The sequence below is a fragment of the Bufo gargarizans genome, chromosome 2 (assembly GCF_014858855.1).
Source record: "Bufo gargarizans isolate SCDJY-AF-19 chromosome 2, ASM1485885v1, whole genome shotgun sequence".
Taxonomy (NCBI): Eukaryota; Metazoa; Chordata; class Amphibia; order Anura; family Bufonidae; genus Bufo; species Bufo gargarizans.
In genome coordinates, this window is record NC_058081.1 from 476140154 (window position 1) to 476163462 (window position 23309).

At 41.6% G+C, this 23309-nt stretch overlaps 1 protein-coding gene across 2 annotated transcripts in view; it reads right to left on the reverse strand.

Moving 5' to 3' along the window:
• Nucleotides 1–23309, reverse strand: part of MGAT4B (alpha-1,3-mannosyl-glycoprotein 4-beta-N-acetylglucosaminyltransferase B) — a 444527-nt gene that overhangs the window by 146363 nt on the left and 274855 nt on the right. For both annotated transcript variants that reach the window (XM_044281108.1, XM_044281109.1), the window contains exons 6-8: nt 12917–13030; nt 10343–10418; nt 6880–6994 (exon numbers count right to left, since the gene is read on the reverse strand). In XM_044281108.1, coding sequence (XP_044137043.1) covers nt 6880–6994; nt 10343–10418; nt 12917–13030 — 305 coding nt within the window. The remainder of the gene's footprint in view (nt 1–6879; nt 6995–10342; nt 10419–12916; nt 13031–23309) is intronic.

Sequence of the window (23309 nt, forward strand, 5' to 3'; positions counted from 1 at the left end):
CTGAGGGCTGACACCTGATGACTGACCCCTGACAGCTGAGGGAGTTTAGGCTGAGGGCTGACACCTGATGTCTGACCCCTGACGGCTGATGGAGTTTAGGGTGAGGGCTGACACCTGATGTCTGACCCCTGACGGCTGAGGGAGTTTAGGGTGAGGGCTGACACCTGATGTCTGACCCCTGACAGCTGAGGGAGTTTAGGCTGAGGGCTGACACCTGATGTCTGACCCCTGACAGCTGAGGGAGTTTAGGGTGAGGGCTGACACCTGATGACTGACCCCTGACAGCTGAGGGAGTTTAGGCTGAGGGCTGACACCTGATGTCTGACCCCTGACGGCTGATGGAGTTTAGGGTGAGGGCTGACACCTGATGTCTGACCCCTGACGGCTGAGGGAGTTTAGGGTGAGGGCTGACACCTGATGTCTGACCCCTGACAGCTGAGGGAGTTTAGGCTGAGGGCTGACACCTGATATCTGACCCCTGACGGCTGATGGAGTTTAGGCTGAGGGATGACAACTGATGTCTGACCCCTGACGGCTGAGAGCTGACACCTGATGGCTGATGGAGCCATCTTTATGTAGAGCAATCAGAGAGTTCTTTGCCATGAGGTGCCATGTTGAACTTCCAATGACCAGTATGAGAGAGTGTGAGAGCGATAACACCAAATTTAACACACCTGCTCCCCATTCACACCTGAGGCCTTGCAACACTTACGAGTGACATGACACCGGGGAGGGAAAATGGCTAATTGGGCACAATTTAGCCATTTTCATTTAGATGTCTATTCACTTTTGTTACCAGTGGTTTAGACATTAACCTCTTAAAGACCGGGCCTATTTCCATTTTTTACATTTTGGATTTTTCCTCCAAAATGCTTATTTTCTGCGTTACAAGGTGCAAGTTTTAATGCCAACATTTGATTTCCCATGTCTTGTATTAGAAAACTGGAAAAAAAAATAATAATCTGTGTGTGGCAAAACACAAACAAAACAGAATTCCGCCATGGTTTTGGGGGTTTTGACAGCACAGCGTTTACAATGTACTAAAAATGACCTGACGTCCTTATTCTGCGGCTTAATACGAATGCGGCGATACCCAAATTGAATATATATTTTTTTGCTTTACTACTTTTAAAAAGTAAAAAACTATATTCTGACAACCATAACTTTTTTATATTTCGGTCTACAGAGCTGTATGAGGGCGTAACACACTGTAGTTTTTATTGGTACCATTTTTATAGTATATAAGACTTTTTGATCACCGTTATTCAAGATAATAACGGACAGGATGACCCTAAAAATTGCAAATCGTGTGTTTTTCTCTTTTTTATTTTACGGCGTTAACCGCACTGGAATTAAAAACATTTTTTTTAATAGTGCAGACATTTTTGGATGCGGCGATACTCAAAATATTTTTTTATTTATCTTTCTATGTAAAATTGGAAAACGGGGTGATTTAAACTTTTAATATATTGGTGTTTTTTTGTTTTTAAGTGTTAGCCCCCTTAGGGGCCTAGTACATGGGATCATTTGATTCCCTCTCCTATTCACCCTACTAGCGATCTATTAAGGTGAATAGGATTTTTACACTCTCCATTCAGAGCTATGCCTCGTGCAATGCCATGGCAGGCCTGGATCGCTTCAGCAATGTCTAGGCTGCCATTGCAACCAATTGAAGCCCTGTGATTTCAATGCTGGGGCTCCGATCGGAAGGAAGAGAGAGCTGCATCCCTCTGCCTTCACTCACAGGTGCTGCGATTAGCATTGATTGCGGCATCTGAGGGGTTAAATGACAGGGGCAGCATGATCGCCACTTCCTGTCAGTGCGGGCTATATGATATGGCTATATGGAGGGGCCCGCTGCAGAGGAACGGTCCATATACCTGGAGACGCATAATGCCGTATATATATATATATATATATATATATATATATAGTTTTATGGGTTAAAGGGTTAATGGCTGTGTGTTGAGTTCTTTTGAGGGCACACCACATTTACACTGTTATACAAGCTGTACACTGACTACTTTACATTGTATCAGTGTCATATCTTCAGTGTTGTCCCATTAAAAGATAATAATAAATATAATTTAAAAAATGACAAAAATATGAGGGCTGTACTCACTTTTCTAAGATACTGTGTATGTGTTTTCTGGAATGTTTGTAGGTCCTCCCTTTGGAAACAGGGGCGCCCGCCAACTGAGATTAAAATGTTGAGAAATATCAAATTCTACACTGGCAAACCTTCTAAAACAGACACATGGAAAGAGAGAAATGCACATTTTACTGGTCTTCCCAATCACTGTACGCACAATAGTTGTCTTCTGTATTATACAAGCTTGTCGGGCAGCGAACACTATATAGTTGTGGGAACTGGAAGTTTCTTGGCGTCGAATAACATCTCAAACTGTTTTTCCCTCATATCTTATGGTATTTTCTTACTTAACTATTTCCTCCTTCTGTACAAATGCCCGCAGAATCCCCTCCACCTGCTTAATGCAAAGGAAGCATGAAATTTGCATTTATATCTAGTTTCCTACAGTAATGTGATTGAGTTGTTGAGCTCGGAGGGATGATTGTTATTTTACGCACAACAATGGGATATTGCTGCATTCTTAGTTATATTAAGAAGGGATAGAAATACTCAACTAGAATAAGACCCACAGAAAATCACATACAGACGTGGACAAAATTGTTGGTACCCTTTGGTCAATGAAAGAAAAAGTCACAATGGTCACAGAAATAACTTTAATCTGACAAAAGTAATAATAAATTAAAATTCTATAAATGTTAACCAATGAAAGTCAGACATTGTTTTTCAACCATGCTTCAACAGAATTATGTAAAAAAATAAACTCATGAAACAGGCATGGACAAAAATGATGGTACCCCTAGAAAACACAGAACATAATGTGACCAAAGGGACATGTTAATTCAAGGTGTGTCCACTAATTAGCATCACAGGTGTCTACAACCTTGTAATCAGCCATTGGGCCTATATATATGGCTCCAGGTAATCACTGTGTTGTTTGGTGATATGGTGTGTACCACACTCGACATGGACCAGAGGAAGCAAAGGAAAGAGCTGTCTCAAGAGATCAGAAAGAAAATTATAGACAAGCATGTTAAAGGTAAAGGCTATAAGACCATCTCCAAGCAACTAGATGTTCCTGTGAGTACAGTTGCACATATTATTCATAAGTTTAAGATCCATGGGACTGTAGCCAACCTCCCTGGACGTGGCCGCAGGAGGAAAATTGATGACAAATCTAAGAGACGGATAATCCGAATGGTAACAAAAGAGCCTAGAAAGACTTCTAAAGAGATTCAAGGTGAACTTCATGCTCAAGGAACATCAGTGTCAGATCGCACCATCCGTCGTTGTTTGAGCCAAAGTGGACTACATGGGAGACGACCAAGGAGGACACCATTGTTGAAAACGAATCATAAAAAAGCAAGACGTGCAGATGTCTCATTGACAGTTACAGGAAGCGTTTGATTGCAGTGATTGCCTCAAAAGGTTGCGCAACAAAATATTAAGTTAGGGGTACCATCATTTTTGTCCATGCCTGTTTCATGAGTTTATTTTTTTACATAATTCTGTTGAAGCATGGTTGAAAAACAATGTCTGACTTTCATTGGTTAACATTTATAGAATTTTAATTTATTATTACTTTTGTCAGATTAAAGTTATTTCTGTGACCATTGTGACTTTTTCTTTCATTGACCAAAGGGTACCAACAATTTTGTCCACGTCTGTACATTTACATTTTCACACTTTCAGGCTTCGAATTCCTTCCAGGAGACATTCTAAGTTATATTTACAGGCAGTGCCATGGCTACATGTTACAAATACATTACTGAACAGAGGCGTGGGTTTTATGCAATAGTTCATACAGCTAAAGGAATATCAGCCCATCATTTTTCAAATAATTTGCTAATAACATCCATTACAGTGCATATAAAGCTTCAGGTGCTGATCGGACACAAAAAATATGGTTATTATTTTGGTGTAAGATAGAAAAGACCCCCATCAGATCCCCAAGCTCCATCAGACTTCAGGTCAGCCCCCCAAGCTCCTTTAGACCTCTGGATCAGACCCCATTCCTCCTTAGACATCAGATCAGACACTCTGGCTCCATCAGACCTCAGATCAGACCCGCATTATAACCATATTCCTCCTTAGACCTATCAGACCCCATTCCTCCTCAGACCAGATCCCAAGTTCCTCAGACCTCAGATCAGACTCTCAAGCTCTATCTGACCTTAGATCAGACTCCTATTCCTCCTCAGACCCCAAATCAGACCCCTATCAGACCCCCATTCCTCCTCAGACCAGACCTCCAAGCTCCATCAAAGTTCAGATCAGATCCCTGTCAGACCCCCATTCCTCCTCATAGCTCAGATCAGACCCCCATAATAACCCCATTCCTCCTTAGACCTCATATCAGATCCCCATTAGACCTTCATTCCTCCTCAGATCAGACCCCCAAGCTTCATCAAACCTCAGATCAGACCTCCAAGCTCCATCAGACAAAATTAAAAATAAATGAACTTACCTCTTTTGCTGTGGACATCGCTGGCATTCCCCGATCCCTGGTCTCTGCCGGACGTAGCACAGTGTCAGGCTACAGTGCGCACCTATGTTAAAGGCTATGTACACCTTTGCGGGGCAATTTTTAATGATTGCAATGTACTTATTTTGAGCTAAAAATATTTTTTTTTTATTGGTCTTTATTACAAATATGGAACCTTTTTTCTGTACAGTTCTGATATGCTCTAATAGAGAGATCTGAATTTTCTCTCTGCTCCATCAGCAAGCCAATCTGATGGGCTCCTTATCTCTGCTCTCTGACATTATAAATACTCATTATAGCTCAGTTCTTATCTAACTGATATGAATGTGGCTTAAATAAGTGTCTGTGACCTCTTTCAATTTAAATTAGAGATAAGGGTTATTAGATGACCCTAAAAAAAGTATGATTCACACAGCTAGACAAACAGTTAACTCTTTGTGACAGAATTTTTTAATAAAGACCAATTAAAAAAAGTTTTTTTAGCCCAAAGCCCGAAGTGAGTAAAATGCAATCATAAAAAAGGTGTACATAACCTTTAAATAGTGTCACAGATTTATAGTACAGGTTGTTACTGTTATGATGATACCAAACAGGTTTCTCTTATTAGTTGTTTTGTAGCCCATATATCATAAATAAAGTGTTCGCTATTTAATGATTTTCTTAAACTTTTTCATAGTTATTTTTAGTGCAATTAGCAAAAGCATATAAATAATAATTAACTTGCTTTATTGACCAAAAAATCTACAACCTCATTAATATAAATATTTTATACTTTGCCAAGCTACAGAAGCTATTACATGTGTCTGTGAAAAGCTAATAATAGCTTCTCTTATCCCAAGTTAGGAAAATGTCAGGAAGCAACCATCTTTACAAAAATACTCTGTAATGCTTAATTTCTCCTGCGCAGGTGCCATAGGGGAACTGAACCCTTGCTGCCAGATTTTCTCTAAGTTAATAGGGTTGTGCCACTAATAAAAATGTATCCTACCTAACAGATATCACTTTTCCCCAAATACCGCTATTTATCAATCCTCATTCTAAAGTTATTAGACTACCACTGCACATTGTGGTAAATCTGTTCTGATATTCAGTTGCTGTACATTACAAGCTGTACTTGAGCCATCTAATGTGTCACTGGTAAGAAAAAGGAGTGTGGTTAGTGTCACATGATCTGCTGATGTCAGAACATATCTCACTGCCCTAAGGCATGTTGGGACAGCAAACACAAGACAAAGCAAGAAGTAGGATTCAAGCATGGGGGATAAGAGAAAGCTGCAAATTGGTAAATTAGAAAAAAAAAGTAGAGTTAGAGTAGTTTAGAGTAGAGTAGTTTATGGCACAACCACTTTAGGGTCCATTTACACAATTATAAGGACTCTGTGCCCGTACCGAGGACCCATTGATTTGAATAGGTCCGCAATCCGCAACATACTGCAATACAGGATTCACACGCTCGTTGCCCGTGCATTGTGGACCACAACTTGCAGTCTGCAGCATGGGCATGGAGCCCTTACGCTCATGTGAATGGACCCTTAAGGCTAACAGCTAGGGCTCCTGCAGTCATGCAGCTTGTGACCAGCTTATTGTCAGACCCTTCCAACAAAGAAGGATCGTTCAAAGCAAAAGGTCTGAGCTTTATCTACTCAAACTCATCCATACAAGTGGAGAGGTAAAAATATTCTTTGGACATACAGTATATGGCCTCTTGCACCATCCATACTCGGAGTCTCTGGCAGACTGGCCAAAGCTCAGACAGCATAAGCTTATTCATTTTTGCCTTAGGCCTCATTTTTCATTTGGGCTTAGGCCTCTTGAAGTCATGGGATGCTAATGGGAAATCATTTAAGAGCACATGTACTGGTGTACGTTTTGTGGTGACGGTTGTACTTTAGAAATGGAAAAGAATAAAAAAGAATAACAGCCTAAATATGTATTAGTGAATCCACTTACAACAACGTACTAATAAAAACTGATTGCTGCCTGATTTCATGGTCACTTGCGCCATTAATCCACAATATTTCTGTTTATTTGATGTTCACGACATGTTAAAACACTCTGAATGCAGCTGAGGCTACCGGACAAATTCACTCCACATTTCTATAAAAACGGAAGCCTTTGGTGTGGATTATTTTGAAATTCTATTCTATACAAATACATTTCATTCAAACCCCAAACCATGGAAATTAACCATGAAGACTTCCAAAATACTGGTGAATACACAATACTATATGGAAATGTCCAAATGTGCATCAAAATGAAAGCGCAAACATAGCAGTATTGGAAAAATAATATGCGGAAAGTTTACCGATAAAGCCAAGTTGGGAGAATTCGAGAATCATCCACTCCTCAGAAGGCTGCTGAAGGGCAAAATTCTTCATTGTGCTGAGATAGTTGGGTTTGGCCACAATGTCATCTTCCAGCTGCCAGGATGGAAGGAAAAAGTACAATCATCACCAACGCTTGTACCAGTCATTACACATTATACAGTGAAAGGCACATAGTACAGTAAGGCTGGGCATACACATTAGACAGCTGTTGGCCGGCAGAAATCTTTCCTGACCACCCCATATATATATGTATACTCGGCTGGGCATGCCTGTGGGGAAAGTGGAGTAGGCCGCTGCTAGACACCTCTGGCGGCAGCTTATCTCCTAAGTACAAACGGACTAAGCATATTGAGATCCAAAAGCCTGCCATTTCCCCCCCCTTCCCCATCTGCCATTGGTGGACATTTGGGAGGCTCACATACAGATTACCGGTATATAGTCAATCAGTCCCACTGAAATTGGCGGATTTGGCCAACATTTATCTAAAGTGTATGGCCAGCTTATACTAGGTTCATACCTCCAGTGAAATTAGCTTTTTCTGTATCAATACAGGAACAGCAAACAGAATTGCTGGGTCCGGCAAATGCTGGACACCATTAGCGCCTGAGGGATTCCACTGAATAGAAAGGGGTCAGTTGGATTTCCAGTATGGATTCCGGCATTCAGTCAGTCACAGTAATGCTGCATGTAGTTCTACTTTTTTTTTTTTATATTAGCCAAAATCTACAATGGAGGCTCCTGTTGAATCCTCCATTGCAAATGGCTCACAGCCTTCAATGTATAATTTAACTCATACGGGCTGGGTTAAAAGCTCCATACAAAATCTGTTAGTATTAGCAGGGAAAGAAGAATGCAATAATGGTCTTTCAAGTGATACTATCTAAATAGTTATCTGAGGCCAGAGCTATTTTCTTAAAGGGAACCAGTCATCAGGTCAAAGCACTTTTAAGTTATATTAGAAGACTGCACCAACTCCCCTAAAATACATATGGAGACCAACAACGGGCATCGTTATTATATGATGGTTTCCAACGAGGTTTCACTCAATACGAGTGGAGGAGGGTTACACAGAGTGCTATTCTTCCCTTAAAAAGTGATGGAAACTTAAAAACTTCAATAACTTTAACTTAGCCCTCCAAGATGGAATAGATATTTAATTCGACAAAGGGTGAAAACATTTTAGCGTAAAACTGACCATATTAAAGCGGTTTTCTCACTACAGCAAATAGCTTTTATCATGTAGGGAAAGTTAATACAAGGCACTTACTAATGTATTGTTATTATCCATATTGTTTCCTTTACTGGCTAGATTCATTTTTCCATCACATTATACACTGTTCATTTCCATGGTTATGACCACCCTGCAATCCATCAGCGGTGGCTGTGCTTGTGCACTACAGAAAAAAGCACCAGCCTATGTGTGCCCTCAAGGTCCTGGCCACCAGGGAGGATTTTTCCTATAGTGTGCAAGCACGACCACCACTGATTGATTGCAGGGTGGTCGTACCTAGGCTTGAGAGAATCAAGCTTCGAATCATAGATCCAAAGTCGATTCGTCCAAAAACTTCAATGTTAATGCTGTTTCCGTACAGCAGGGGTGGAGAACCTCCGGCCCACAGGCCGCATACGGCCCCTTTCATTGATCATTTCATGTGGCCCCCTGCCAGAACATATTGTGAAAATGCTAATGACCGCTACCATTATGGAAGCGGTCATTAGCATGTGGGAGGCACAGGAAGGTGAGAACTACACTGTCTGTACTCACCTTCCCTGGCCTTCTCACAAGCCCCGCACGTGCGCTGTCAAGTCACAGTACAGCGCGGCGGGAAGAAGACCAGGGAGGGTAAATGAATCAGCTGGAGAGGCAAGTTTATTTATTTATTTTAAATGTCTGATCTGAGGTCTAATGGGGGCTGACCTGAGGCTGGGGGTTCTGATCTGAGGCTGGGTGGCCTATTGGGGGTCTGATCTTAGGCTGGGGGGTCCGATGGGGGCTGATCTGAGGCTAGGGAGGGCCTGATGGGGGTGTGATCTGAGGCTAGGGAGGGTCTGATCTAAGACTGGGGAGGGTCTGATGAGGGTCTGGTCTGAGGCTGAGGGTCTCATCTGAAGCTGGGGGTCTGATCTGAGGCTGAGGGTCTGATGAGAGTCTGATCTTAAGCTAGGGAGGTTCTGATTAGGGTCTAATCTGAGGCTGGGAGGTCTGATGGGAGTCTGATCTGAGGCTGATGTAGGCTGGGGGGTCTGATAAGAGGCTGATGGAGGTGGGGGGCAGATCTGAGGCTGAGAAAGGGGTAAAGGCAGGGACAGTTGCAAAAAAAGAGGCAGGGACAATGGTAGGGAGAGGGAAAACTGGGCGAACCCCTCTCTGGATCGCCCTGGGATGAGCTTGGCTGCCATTAATGCCAAATAAAGAACTAAATATGTAACATTCTGAACTAAAAAATTAGACTGCTATGTGTGGTCAAATGGTGCCTGTACTATATGTAACACATATATATATATATATATATATATATATATATATATATATAGTTATAGTGCAGGTGCCATTTTGTGCTGCAAAAATACAGTGCTCTAGATTTTTTTCAACTGAAGCACAATTTCTGCAATTACCCCTAATTCAATTACATGTTTGACCAAATAGAGCGGTCAAATTTTTAAGTTTAAAATTTTGTATGGCCCGCAAACAATGTTCCAAATATCCAAATGGCCTTCGGCAGCAAAAAGGTTCTCCACCCCTGCTGTATAGCATTAAAATGTATTGGCTCCGTAGAGCCAAACTTTGTCTCGCCTGAAGACGCGTAAGACTTTGGTGAATTACTACTGTATTTATCATATCTGCATATTTAAAAACATTTTAAAATATCTGAAGTGGACTTTGGTATTGAGGTACCAGCGAGTACTAAAGCCTACTTCGGATTTCTATTTAAAATTTTTGCAGTAGCAATTCACTAAAGTCTCGCGCGACTTTGGCAGAGACGAAGTTTGGCTCCACGGAGCCAATACCTTTTAATGCTGTACGGAAACAGCATTATCCACAAAGTTTTTGAACGAATCAACGTCAGATCTATGATCTGAAACTCGAGTTGCTCAAGCCTAGTCATAACCATAGGTACGAGCAGTGTATAATGTGATTGAAAAATAAATCCAGCCAGCAAATGAGGCAATATTGGTAATAACAATACATTATTAAGTGCCTTGTATTAACTTTTTCTACATGATAAATCCCACTTGCTAAAGTGAGACAACCCCTTTAACCTACATGGTTGATACAATGAAGATTTTATTTGTGTTTTACAGCTACAAGGGTATAAAAGATTCAAAACCAGAACACAGCAAGCACATTTATGCCAAACCATTTTTGACAATTCTTTTGTTATCAGATAATATTTTCCCTTGTTGTCTTCCCTGCCAGAGCAGTACAGTGCATACACGTACCTGCACATAGTAAGTGCCTTTTGACTGAGCATACATCATTAAGAAACAATAATCCAGGTTTTGTTTCGTCCTCCACCTGCAAAACAAACAGTGATTTACATTAATGTTCAAGTTGGAAGTTCGGCAGGATGAACTGTGTAAGATAATTACTTTGATGGATATTTCCGCGCTGCTGACTATTACAGCTTCTATATTTAGTGGCTGGAACGAGCGTCTAACGATTATGTTATTTACTTCTAATTAATCAGAGCGCATCGCAGGTTGTATACGACTCCTGCAGTGCTGGCAGGACCCACAAGTCAGTGGTTTGTAAGCACTAAAGTGAATATCAGAATGACTGAGGCTGTTCGGCAGTAATGCCAAACTCAAAAACATCATTACGAAACGCATTTTATTATCATAGCCATGTGGAGAACTGGCAAGCGCTTAACGGAAATTAAAGAGCAATAGAAAACACATACTGGAAAAAAGTATACTGTTAGTTACACAAATATATGTCACTGCATAGTAGCTATGAAAAAGCTTATTTCACAAATAACTTTAACCTTATTTATATATGGAAAATAGTCAGATCAAAATCAATGTGGAAATTTAGAGATTTTGGAACATTCATAAAAAAAATAGTAATATGAATCAATCAACTGCCAAATTTATAGCTACAATATCTTAAAGGGAATCTGTCACCTGCTTTTACCATTTTAAGCTGGCACCATCGCTAGGTTGACTAAAGTACCTTATTTCCAGGACTCTTTTTTTTACTTATTTTCATTTGGTAGTTTTGTTATAAAAGTGATTTTTATGTTATGCTAATTAGGGTCCAAGGTGCCCAGAGGGGCGTTTTTTTCACTCTCCGGTGCCCAGTGACGCCCCCCTGCAGTGCCCAAGAACGCCTCCTGATCATCAAATAACCTCCCACAGCCCGGCAAACGGTTCCGCCCCCTCCGCACGTCATAGTCTACCTTATAGATATGCCCCGTCCTCCTTCTTGTCTGCGGCCAGAAAACTTGCGCAAGCGCAGTACCGCCTGCGCGATCATCAACCTCCTGAGGGCAACAGCCCCAAAAGTCTCACTGGGCATGCGCCGAGCCCAGTGACGTGACCTGAGCGCTGTTGCCCTCAGGACGTTGATGATCGCGCAGGCCGCAGGCGGTACTGCGACTGCGCGAGTTTTCTGGCCGCAGACAGGAAGGAGGACGGGGCATATCTATAAGGTAGACTATGACATGGGGAGGGGGCGGAACCGTTTGCCGGGCTGTGGGAGGTTATTTGATGATCAGGAGGCGTTCCTGGGCACTGCAGGGGGGCGTCACTGGGCACCGGAGAGTGAAAAAAAACGCCCCTCTGGGCACCTTGGACCCTAATTAGCATAACATAAAAATCGCTTTTAGAACAAAACTACCAAACGAACATAAGTAAAAAGAAGAGTCCTGGAAATAAGGTACTTTAGTCAACATAGCGATGGTGCCAGCTTAAAATGGTAAAAGCAGGTGACAGATTCCCTTTAAAGGGATTGTTCACTTGAGAGATTTCTTCCTCTAAGCAGCTATCCTAATAGTGAGCTGTTATCAGGGATCTTGCTCCTGAAGGTTAGGCTATCAGATCTTATATAGCCAGGGAAGCAGTCATCCAGAAGGCAAATGCTGCCTACTTAAAGTCAATGGCACCCATGAAATAAATACATGATCACACAAAGTTCTCCAGTATAACTCAAGATAGAGCTTCACTTTCAGAAGACACTACAGTATATTTGCAGTAATAAGATGATCATCGCACTTTATTTTTATCCCTGGTGGTTTTGTGGTCATTAGTTTATTTTTTATTTTATTGTCTATGCACTGACATTATAATGGACTTGCGCTTGTACACAGCTACAAACACAAGAAAAGCTGCAATGTAAAGTGTGAGGAAAGGACAGCCTGAACCTTCAGACCACCTAACACTAGTAACAGAGTAACTCAATAACTGAGCAGCCGGCAATGATAGAAGTACCGGATTTTTTGCTCTTAAAGGGCTCATGCACACTAACATATTTTTTGTCAGTTTCCGTTTCGTTTTTTGCTGCCCGTATGCGGAACCATTTATTTCAACGAGGCCGCAAAACAAACGGAAATGATGTGGGCATTCCATATCCGTATGTCTGCATGGCCAATCAGCAAAAAAAAAAAAAAGAACATTAGTGTCCATTTTGCGGACAAGCATAGGACATTTCTGCAGGAGCCAAAAATAAATGGTGGAATGCCCTCGGACAGAATCTTTGTATTGTGGATCCGTGATTTGCTGACCACAAAACATTTACGGCCATGTGCATTAGCCCCAAGACATACCTTATTTCCCCCCAAAAGTGGTCGCTGTGAGACATTATGTCTCAGTGCAGGAAGGCACCCGGAGGAGACCAGGAAGCAGTGAATGCAGGAAGACCCACTTGATGAAAGTTCATTTATTTATTTGATGTCTGATGTTTTCGTGATCTGAGGTCTAATGAGGAATGGGGGTCTGATCTGAGGTCTGATGCGGGGCTGATCTGAGATCTAATAATGACTGGGGGTCAAAAAAAGATCTACTTTTTTAAGTTACCTCACACGTTCTCTCGGGTCTCCAAAAGATTCTCGTAGCCGTGAGAAATCTGGATAAAAATTGGGTGATGGAGATATAACTTCTAGAAGGCCTGACTGGATTTCATTTGGGAACCTAAAAGAAAATATACAAAGATGAGTGTATTTTCACAATTTTTCCTTTTTAAAGGTGCTGTCCATTTTTTTCAAAAAGACACAATATGTTGAAAAAAAAATAAAGGTCATCATACTTCAGAATCCCCTGCCAGACTTGGTGCAGGAAATGATCGCTCTAGCAATCAGTGGCTGCAGAGGTGACCTGCCTCAACCAGAGGTTGACTGAGCGGTCATTTCCTGTACCAAGAGAAGGACTAGTAAATGTCAGAATAAAAATGGCAGGAAATAGATAGGGTGAGTATTGCAGAAATTTCCAGAAATCCACGTACATGCTGCAAAAACAACCATTTAGATGTATGGATTGATTGTTTTCAGACGCAGAAAATGATGCATCACATCTGGTAAACATATTGGGTCTCATTTTCAAAAGGTACCCAGATGCTGACGTAAAACTATGCCAAAATCTGGTACAACTGCACACATTTTTGGCCCAATTTGGCACACGTAGTTTTAAGGAAAATGTAGCTCAAAAAGGGGCAATTTACCAGAAAAGGGGGTTTGGCGTATATATATGGATTGCGACGTGGCTTACAACAAATTATTTCTCTGCACCAAAATTGCACCACAATTCTGATGAAAAACTCTATCGCAGAGTAAGGCATAATGTCAGACGAAAGTATCGCCAAGGAAGCCACTGTGATAAATTTACGGCATGTCTAGATAGTCTGTCTAAATTTATGCTGTATATAGGATTAGTAAATCTTCCCACTTGTAGGGAACTTACATCAGAACATCAGCCTAGTGTGCCTACATTTTATAAGTGGACGCGTACAAGAGGATTGAGTCTTATTCGTGCGGCAGGTCTGCATTTTCCAGCTAAGTACTCAGTCTGTGCTGAAGGCTTTTTTTTTAAATCAAGCGACTATTATATTTGAAGAATTTATTTCCCTCTTGGATTCTTGATGTACAACAACCGAGGAACCATTAAATGATATAGTTTTACAATGCAATGTGTTTTTGTGAAAAAAATTAAATTGAGTCATATAAGAATAAAACTCCCACGTTGCCATCTGGCCTGTGTGGTTTATTTTCTACTGCTTATTATTCTTCTACACACTTATATAGTGCTTACATATTCTGCAGCGCTTCACAGACATCATCATTGCTTGCTGTCTCCAATGGAGCTCACAATCTAAGCTCCCAACCAGTATTGTCTTTGGAGTGTGGGAGGAAACCGGAGTATCCAGAGGAAAGCCACACAAACTCCATGCAGATGTTGTCCTAGGCCGTATTCGAACCCAGGACGCCAGCGCTGCACTGTACTGCTGATTTCTTCAGGCTGCCATATATACACATGCAGATTTATGGAGAACAGGAATCACATTAAATAAAGCACTTAGATGATAGGTTTAATGGACCTTGAACAAATGTCGAGTCAACTAATAAAAAAAAAGCTATATATCCTGAACAGTAGCAAAAATAGAAAGTATCAAGGAATGTAAAATGTGAACAGCATTATATAAAGCATGCAAGCATGATGTACTGCTGTGGCTGCCAATTATGCTGAAATTATTTCTGCACTTGTTCTAACTTTACGGCGTGGATGGTATTAAAAATGAACCTTTAGGTCCACTAACTGCAGCTAGAGTAAAGCAACAGACAACAGTATGTTCACATGACAGATTTTGGTGGTCCACATGTTGCAGCAAAGTAAAGGACATGTCCCATCTCTTGCGGAGCGGTAATACAGATATGAGAGCCCATGAAAGCTCCTCTTGTGCGTCCTCAACCTTGCAGCGATGCTGCAAAAGATGGGACACGTTCTATAATTCGCCAGAAATTGCAACCACGGACCAATTGAAGTCAATGGATCCGCACCATTATGCGACATGCACGCAGCCAGTATCCGTGCATGCATGAGGCCTAGTGAGGATCTTATTGAGGAGTCGGCAGCATCAACCACAGTAGCCACTTAAACCTCACTATTAGAAAAGTAGGAATTTGCTGCATTTTAATGCTTAGGTTATTGGATCAGTCCTATAAGGAAGCTATTAAATACAGATAAAATGGTCACAAACTGGTCTTCTTTGACAGTCCAAAACTATACTGCACAAAAAAAAGGGAACAAGGTCAAGTGACTAACTGAAATCATGTTGTCTGAAACCAATACTACTACTTCTGGCTTTCCATCTAAAATGCTCACCACAATCAGGGCTCACTCACATGACCATATATTTATGTCCACATCCGTTCTGCAATTAATCAGATTGGATGTGGACCCATTAATTTCAACGGGGACGCAAAAGATGCAGTCAGACCGTGTGCTGTCCGCATCTGTATGACCGTTCCGTAGCCCCGCAAAAAATTTGAACAGGTCTTATTCTTACCCATATTTGCAGACAAGAATAGGCATTTCTATCATGGAGAAGGATGTTCTGTTCCGCTAAATGCGGAACGTACATGGCCCTTATCTCTGTTTTCCAGATCTGCATTTTGTAGTCCGCAAAAACGGACACAGTCGTGTAAATGAGCTGGACTGTTGGTCCATATATGCATTGGGTGAAAATGGCAGAGTTTCAGTTGTTACTGAAAGATCATTCTGACCTTTTTTATGTTTTAGTAGTAAATGTCTAAGCTTCACCTTAAAGCCTCATACACATGACTATGTATTTTATGGTTTGCACAACATGGATCTGCAAAAAATTGATGATGTCCATGTTGTATCCGTTCTTTGTGAACCTATCCGTGGTCCCCATTTTGCAGCCAATTGTAGGACATAACTTTTTTCAGAACGGACATATGGATGTAGAAGCATATGGCCATCACATAATATTCTAGGAGAATGTGACATAAAAACAAGAATAAAGTAGGTTGCATGCTACTAACTAATTAGATCCTTGGACAACACGGTCACAGTGGGGCCCACTGTCTACTGTACCCTTGACCTGACAAGATTTCCGTGACTTATAACATCAAGGGCCCAGGTATCTTCCCAAGTTTGCTTGGTGCAGATGCCAACCCTAAACACATCTTTGCCTATCCCTTTATACTTCATTTTTTGCCACTCACACATAGCTAGTGGCTTAACCATGTCTATAGTTATTTAGCATTACTGCAATTATTTCCTTAATAGCTTCATCTCTCTACAGTGAATAGTTAATCAGATTCCTCCAGAGAGGTACACTTCCATTCTATGTGACTGCTTTTATGCAGTAGACCTTGATCAGCCTGTAAAGGCATAGAATGAAATTAATGTTGCAAAATACTAGCAAATTCTGAAGAAAAAACGGGCTGCAGACTTCAAGAGAACTGTAGACTTGGTAGAAAACTTGTATATCAACAAGACTACCCTAAATATAAAACCAAAGCCATACAGAGACAGCTTTGGCTCGGTCCACATCTGCACCGGAGGTTTGCTTAGGAGTCTTTGTCATATACGCTGCCAAAAAATGCTGGACTAAACAAAGCTATTAAGAACACCATGATGGAAAGAGGAAACTGGACAACTCTAGGGATCAACCTGTAATAAAGAATAGATGAGGTTTCCTGTCTGCAGCAGCGACATCATTTTGAAAACACATGGCTTCAGCGCTACACTGGCTGGAGTGGTCACATCATGTCAATGTTACATTACCACTGCAGCCAGGAAAACAGTCCTGCTGGGAGTATTCAAGTGAATAGGACAGAGCCGTCCCATAGGTGTGAATGAGACGGCGGAGTTACAATTATACCTGCTCAGTGCTGCAATTGTGACAGCAAACAGGTAAACAGTGAAAAAAAACACAGCACTCATACAGGCATTGGTTTTCTTCAACCAGATGAGCGGAGGGGTGCTGGGGGTTGCCACCCCACCGATCCGATATTGATGACCTTTCCTAATGAGAGGTCATCAATATTACAAAAGCGGACAACCCATTTAAAATGCATTTAGGTTAAACTAGAACAGTGAGCTTAAACAGTAAAAAAAAAAATGTGTATGATGAAAGCCACTGGTCTTTAGGGCAATAGCTAGAACTAGCTACAGGGTCAGTGTAAAACACCCGCTGACTGAGGTCTTGTCCATCAAAACAGAAATAAAAAAGAAATCAATGCACTGAGAACAAAGCACATTCTTAGATAACTTCTGGTAATTCCAGCAGCCGGCACTACACAATGAGCCCATTAAAAAAAGCCCATTATCCTCTGATAACCATCCATTATGTGGCGTGTTGGCAGGAACTGGCAGTTACATCACATGCTGCATTTTCAGCTCTCTAAAAGGGGCCTTAGGCAGAAGGGGAGTCCTTTTTATACTTATGTTTGAGTTTCAAGAGGGCTTTCAGGCTTTTTATTTTGCAGAGGCATTTTGTCCTGATTGCAAAGGGCAAAATGCAATGCTCTACACAGATCCGATGTGGCAGCTCGAACATACATACCCTTTTACAAAGCAATCTACAGCTACCATGGTGTTGATTTATACACCAGAAATTTATATTCACTTCAACTGAAGATTTCCAGCAATAGCAAAAGATACATAACCATGTCCATTAAAATAAAACATACAGTACGAGACAACATGAAAGTAAAAAATGGTGACAATGGAGTTCCAAACAGGAGTTCACAAGCAACAAAGACTGATTTTGCCTTGCAACTACTTTGTTGCTTTTGAGTAGTGCTAAGTGAATTAAAGCATCCAAAGCGGAATTCGAGCCGAAGTTTAGGAAAAATCTGATTTGCAATTAATCTGAATTCCCTCGGGCTTTAGACGATCTTATTGAGAAAGTCAGCAGCTACCGGCCAGCCCAGATTTAGAGGAAAGGTCCACTGCGTCCTCCTGTAGGCGTGCAAGTTGCAACGATGAGAGTCGTGTGGGAGCAGGTGAAGGGAGCAGTCAGGGTTGTGGCCATGAGACTGGTGAGAGTGACATAAGTGATGACCAGACAGTAGTGGATGATGATGAAGCCAATCGTACGTGGGGGCCAGGTGAAGAGGGGTCTTCAGCATCATCATCATCATCAGCGGGTGAGGGTGGCAGCTTGCCCATTAGATAGTAGTGTGAGATCTGGAGCCAAACATGGCTGGGGTAGACCGTCTGCTACTCAGTAGCCTACCTGTCAGAAAACAACTAGCGGTGCATGGCTTCATAGAGGCAGTGGCAGGCAGTCATCACAGAGTGGTGGGGGTAAAATGCCATACTCTGCAGTGTGGGAATGTTTTATAAAGTAGCTGGAGGATGTTAGTGTGGAGATATGCAGGTTATGTGGGCAGAAGGTGAAGTGCGGCCAGGGTGCATCAGCACATCGAGTCTCACCATAAAGTGGCCTGGGAAAACCGTGGTGCTAATATAGTGGTAAAGCCTGACGCAGCAACCGCTGCATCTCCTAGTGGCCCTCAATCCTTCTCCAGCATTCAGGGTTCTTCCACTGCAGCAGAAGGAAGCTGTCTTTCCTTCCTTTCGTCTGCTGGTCCTAATGCTCCTCCTTCTCCTCATCACCTGTTTCGCCAGCAATCGATTACCGAGGTGATCATGCTCCTTGCCAAGTTGTTGGTACTACAGACCCTCCCTTTCCATGCGGTTGACTCTGCATGTTTAAGAGAACTCATCAATTATACCGAGCAAAGGTGGAGAGTCCAAAGCAGTCATTATTTATCTAGGCACACCAGCAATGTCCTCCTCCTCCTCAGCCTCCACTGTAGGCACAGTTCTGAGTGGGCCTCCAGCATATCACCTATGCAGAGCACGGCGGTGTCAGGCTGTACTGTACCTGGCCAACCTGGGTAAACAGAGTCACACCGGGGATGAACTGTTCCGCATCCTTCACCAAGAAATCGAAGTCTGGCTGTCTCCTTCGCCAACTGAAGATCGGAACAGTGGTCACCAATAATGGGAAGAACATTCTGCCGGAACTGCATCAAGGAGGGATGACCCATGCACCCTGCATGGCATACATCTTTAATCTGGCTGTAAACCAGTTTCTGAAGTTTTCCACCCAAATGCAAGACATCTTGAAAATGGTCAGAAAACTGTGCATGCACTTTAGCCTCTCTTACCCTACAAAACACATATACGATGTTTCCACATGTTGGAACTCCACCCTCCACATGTTGGACCACATATATAATCAGAGAAAGGCCGTGAATGATTTCTTGATGATGCAGGCAGACAGGAATACTCCCCTGTGTAACTTCAACGTTAGTCAGTGGCTGCTCATAAGTGACACCTGCTGTTTGCTCTGGCCCTTTGAGGAGGCCATTTTATTTGTCAGTCGCCAGGACTATGGGATAAATAATGTAATTCCACTCCTTCATGTCCTGGAGCAGATGCTGATAAATCTGGCTGGCCAGAAGACAGGAGACGTGGCGCCTACATCTCAACGCTACATGAGCCCAGTGAGGGCTGAACTGGCAGAGGAGGAGGATGAGAAGGGGTGCATAAACGCCCAGGAATTGTATACAGAAATAGGTGGTTTATCTTTAGTCTTGAGTCTCTGATGAGCATGTTGTTTCACCCGCCTACTGAAGAAACCAGCCAACAGCAGGGCACGGAGCAGAACCTGAACCAGCAGATGGTGGCATACTTGGACTGCACCCTGTCACCCGAGATCCAAGATCCTCTGTAGTACTGGGCAGCCAAACTTGAATTGTGGTCGTAAATGGCCGAGTTTGCCCTGGAGAAAATAAGGGTTATAAGGGAAAATAATAGCATTCTGAATACAGAATGCATAGTACAATAGGGCTGGAGGGGTTAAAAAAATTAATAAAATTATTTAACTCACCTTAATCCACTTGTTTGCACAGCCCGTCTTCTCTTCTGTCTTCTTTTGTGAAGAATAGGACTGCGCGAATAAGTGGATTAAGGCGAGTTAAATATTTTTTAATTTTTTTTTAACCCTCCAGCCCTATTGTACTATGCATTCTGTATTCAGAATGCTATTATTTTCCCTTATAACCATGTTATAAGGGGAAATAAGACAATCTACACTACAACTAACCCAAACCTGAACTTCTGTGAAGAAGTTCGGGTCTGGGTACCACAGTCAGTTTTTTATCATGTGCGTGCAAAACACGCGGGTTTGCCGCAATGCATCGGGACGCATCGGGCCTTATCCGGATACGTCTGCAAGGAGTCTAAAACTGTTCAAACCCTCCTCACTCTGTGACTGGGCCACTATTGTGACTCCTAATGCTGTTCACACCCTCCTCACTTGGTGATTGGGACACTATTGTGACTGTTCATGCTGTTGCCACCCTCACCAGTCTGTTTTGGGGCCACTAATGTCCCTGTTTGGCCTTGTTGACCTCACGGTTTATTCTACCATTCTTCTGGTCTGAAAAAAATCGAAAAACGCACAGTAACTGTTTCACTACCAGAAAGGACTAGCTATGCATGTTGTGGCAATGCACAGTGATGTACATCGAGATACACTATCACTGCTGTTTAACTGCAGGCCGCTATATACAGATGAAGCAGAGCTAAACTTGATTGTTAATGTGTTAAGTAAAAAACTGGCACAAAAGTATCACAATAAGTAACTCTTTTTAATGTATTTCAATGGCTTTTGTCAAAATATGGCACGAGATAACACTGATGTGTTATCAGAGCTATCAGTGTCAATTTTAACTCAGCTACATCTGTACCTGATTTAACGTGCTTCGTGACAAATTAATTCGACGCAAATTTGGCAAAATGTCTGAATCGAATTTTTCTAACTTTGCTCATGTCTACTTATGAGGATGCTCAGTGGCAACCTAACGCCTACTACACTTCTTTTACATATCTAAAGCTTAAAGTGCATATAGAGCTGACATGATGATTCATGGCAGCAATAACTAAATCATTCAAAGGGTTATTAGGCCTCCAAATGCAGTGAGTAAGTGAGTGAAGCGAAAAACATTCTACATCATGACTGCAAGCCTTTATTAGATCCAGGGCAAGTTTATATGTAATGGAAGAAAGATCATGGACAAATGTCATGGAGGTTTCTTTTTAGAGAGACACACAAAGAACTACTGCTTACAGCACATCTGACATCAGACAGTTGTATCTAAAATATTCTTAAAGAGGTAGTGCATGCTGTGTGCATCCATTTAATAACCTTCCCAAACCATACTTACTGTATGTGCAAATACCCTGTTCAAAAGAATGTAAGGGAGCACTTAAATCACACACCTCGATGAAAAAAATATTCAAGATGAACATCTTTACTGATGCAAATTGTGTAATACAATAACAAAATAATGTACTGCATCAACAGTCAATGGATACCAAAATCATCAACCAATTGGATTCCAAATCATTATGAAAATTAAAGTAAAAAATGGCACATCCAGCAGAGCTGAACCCGGACATGTCCCCATTTTCACCGGGCTCTCCATGAGGAAAGCTAGGCTAATGGAAGGGCTTTAGCCTGTAAAAACGCCTAAGGCAGCAATAAAGCCTGCCCATCGGAGCGGGTGACGTCAACGAACACGCTGCTGGGCGGAAGCCTCTTCCTAGCAGTGTAATAGTATAGACAAAAAATCCCTTCTCCTTGCGATCCAGCGCAGGGGCAAGGGAGAACATCAGAGCATGAAATGCTCCGATGCTCATATCAGGGGGTTCTGGAGGGGTGAAAATGGGGATATGTCCAGGTTCAGCTCTGAATCTGGACAACCCCTTTAAGTCTTGGAAAACCCCAATAACCTTTTTGCTGCCAGGGATGTTTCGACATTTTGTACCTCTAGTAGCCAGGACAATTTTAGCAGTTTTGACATGCACAAATAAAATCTAAATTATCAAATAAAAAAAATCATACTGATCCCTCTATACCCAAATATTTTTATTAGACCCCCAGCACATTGTCAAAATGCAGTAAGTGTAATATATATATATATTGCATAAAAGCTGATATTAGTAGGTGAAAGTGTGACTTAAAGGGGTTGGGTCACTTCAGCAAGTGCCATTTATTATGTAGAGAAAATGAACACAAGGCACCTACTAATGTATTGTTATTATTGATATTGCTTCCTTCTCTGGCTGGATTCATTTTTCCATCACATTATACACTGCTCATTTTCATGGTTACGACCACCCTGCAATCCAGCAATATTGGGCGTGCTTGCACACTATAGGAAAAAGTGCCGACCCGTGAGAGCGCAGATAGTGACAGTGTGCAAGCATGGCCACCTCTGCTGAACTGCAGAGTGGTCGTAACCATGGAAACAAGTAGTGTATAATGTGATGGAAAAAAGAATCAAGCCGGCAAAGGAGGCAATATGGACAATCACAATACATTAGTAAGTGGCTTGTATTAACTTTCTCTACATAATAAAAGCTATTTGCTGAAGTGACACAACCCCTTGAAGCTGAAAGTTATATGGACCACACTGCCTCAAAATGAAATTTCAACATGTGCAGAGCTCATACATACAACTTACACAGCAAACAGCTGCTATGTTAACAAAATGTACATTTGAGACTGCAGAGCATACCGTGTATAAAATTATAACCTAGTAATTACTATGCATAGCTGCCTATATCAGAGTCCTTACACAAATAAAATATAGTCTGCAAAAAACTATAAGATGTGTTCATAAATACATACCACACATGTCTACATTCAATGATACATGTTTCTTTTTTTTACATTTTAGATTTTTTACTTTTCCATGTCACAATCTACATTTTAAAAAAATCCTAAATTCCTGCAGTCTGTGCACTGTCAAGACTTCCTGTTCTGTAAAGAACATCTTATAGCAGTCATCTCATTATTAACACAGGCAGGATTACAAAAGATAAAACTTCTATATAGATAATACAGGATTGCAACTGGTGCTGGCCACTGCTCACCAACTCCTCTTACATGCTAATTTACCTCTACACAGGTTACAGAACATGTCTAGAAAACTTTCCCATAGAAGTCCTCTCCAGAATATTGTGTCCATGTCCCATGTGATGGAAAGTATATAAAGCTCCTGAGCTGTATGCAGGCTGATGCTTCCCAATCACATACAGTACCTCCCAACTGTCCTGGATCTTAAAGGACGGTCCCAGATCCTGCAGCTGTCCTGTGGACCCAAGATGACTGAGGTATTTCCCGATTCTAAAAAAAACTAAAAATAATTCCCTCTCCTTTCTAAAATATACCTTTTATTAGATACCTTAAAATAGATCTTCCTAAAAAGAAATAAAGAAAAAAAAACTATAAATAGTGCAAAAATAGATATTCAAATGGTTATTGAAACAGTCATATAATACATCAAATATAGAGTCAAAAATCTCAGGCAGATTATTCAAGAGGTGGGACAATAAATGTCCTTCCTACTCATGCTTTGTTGAC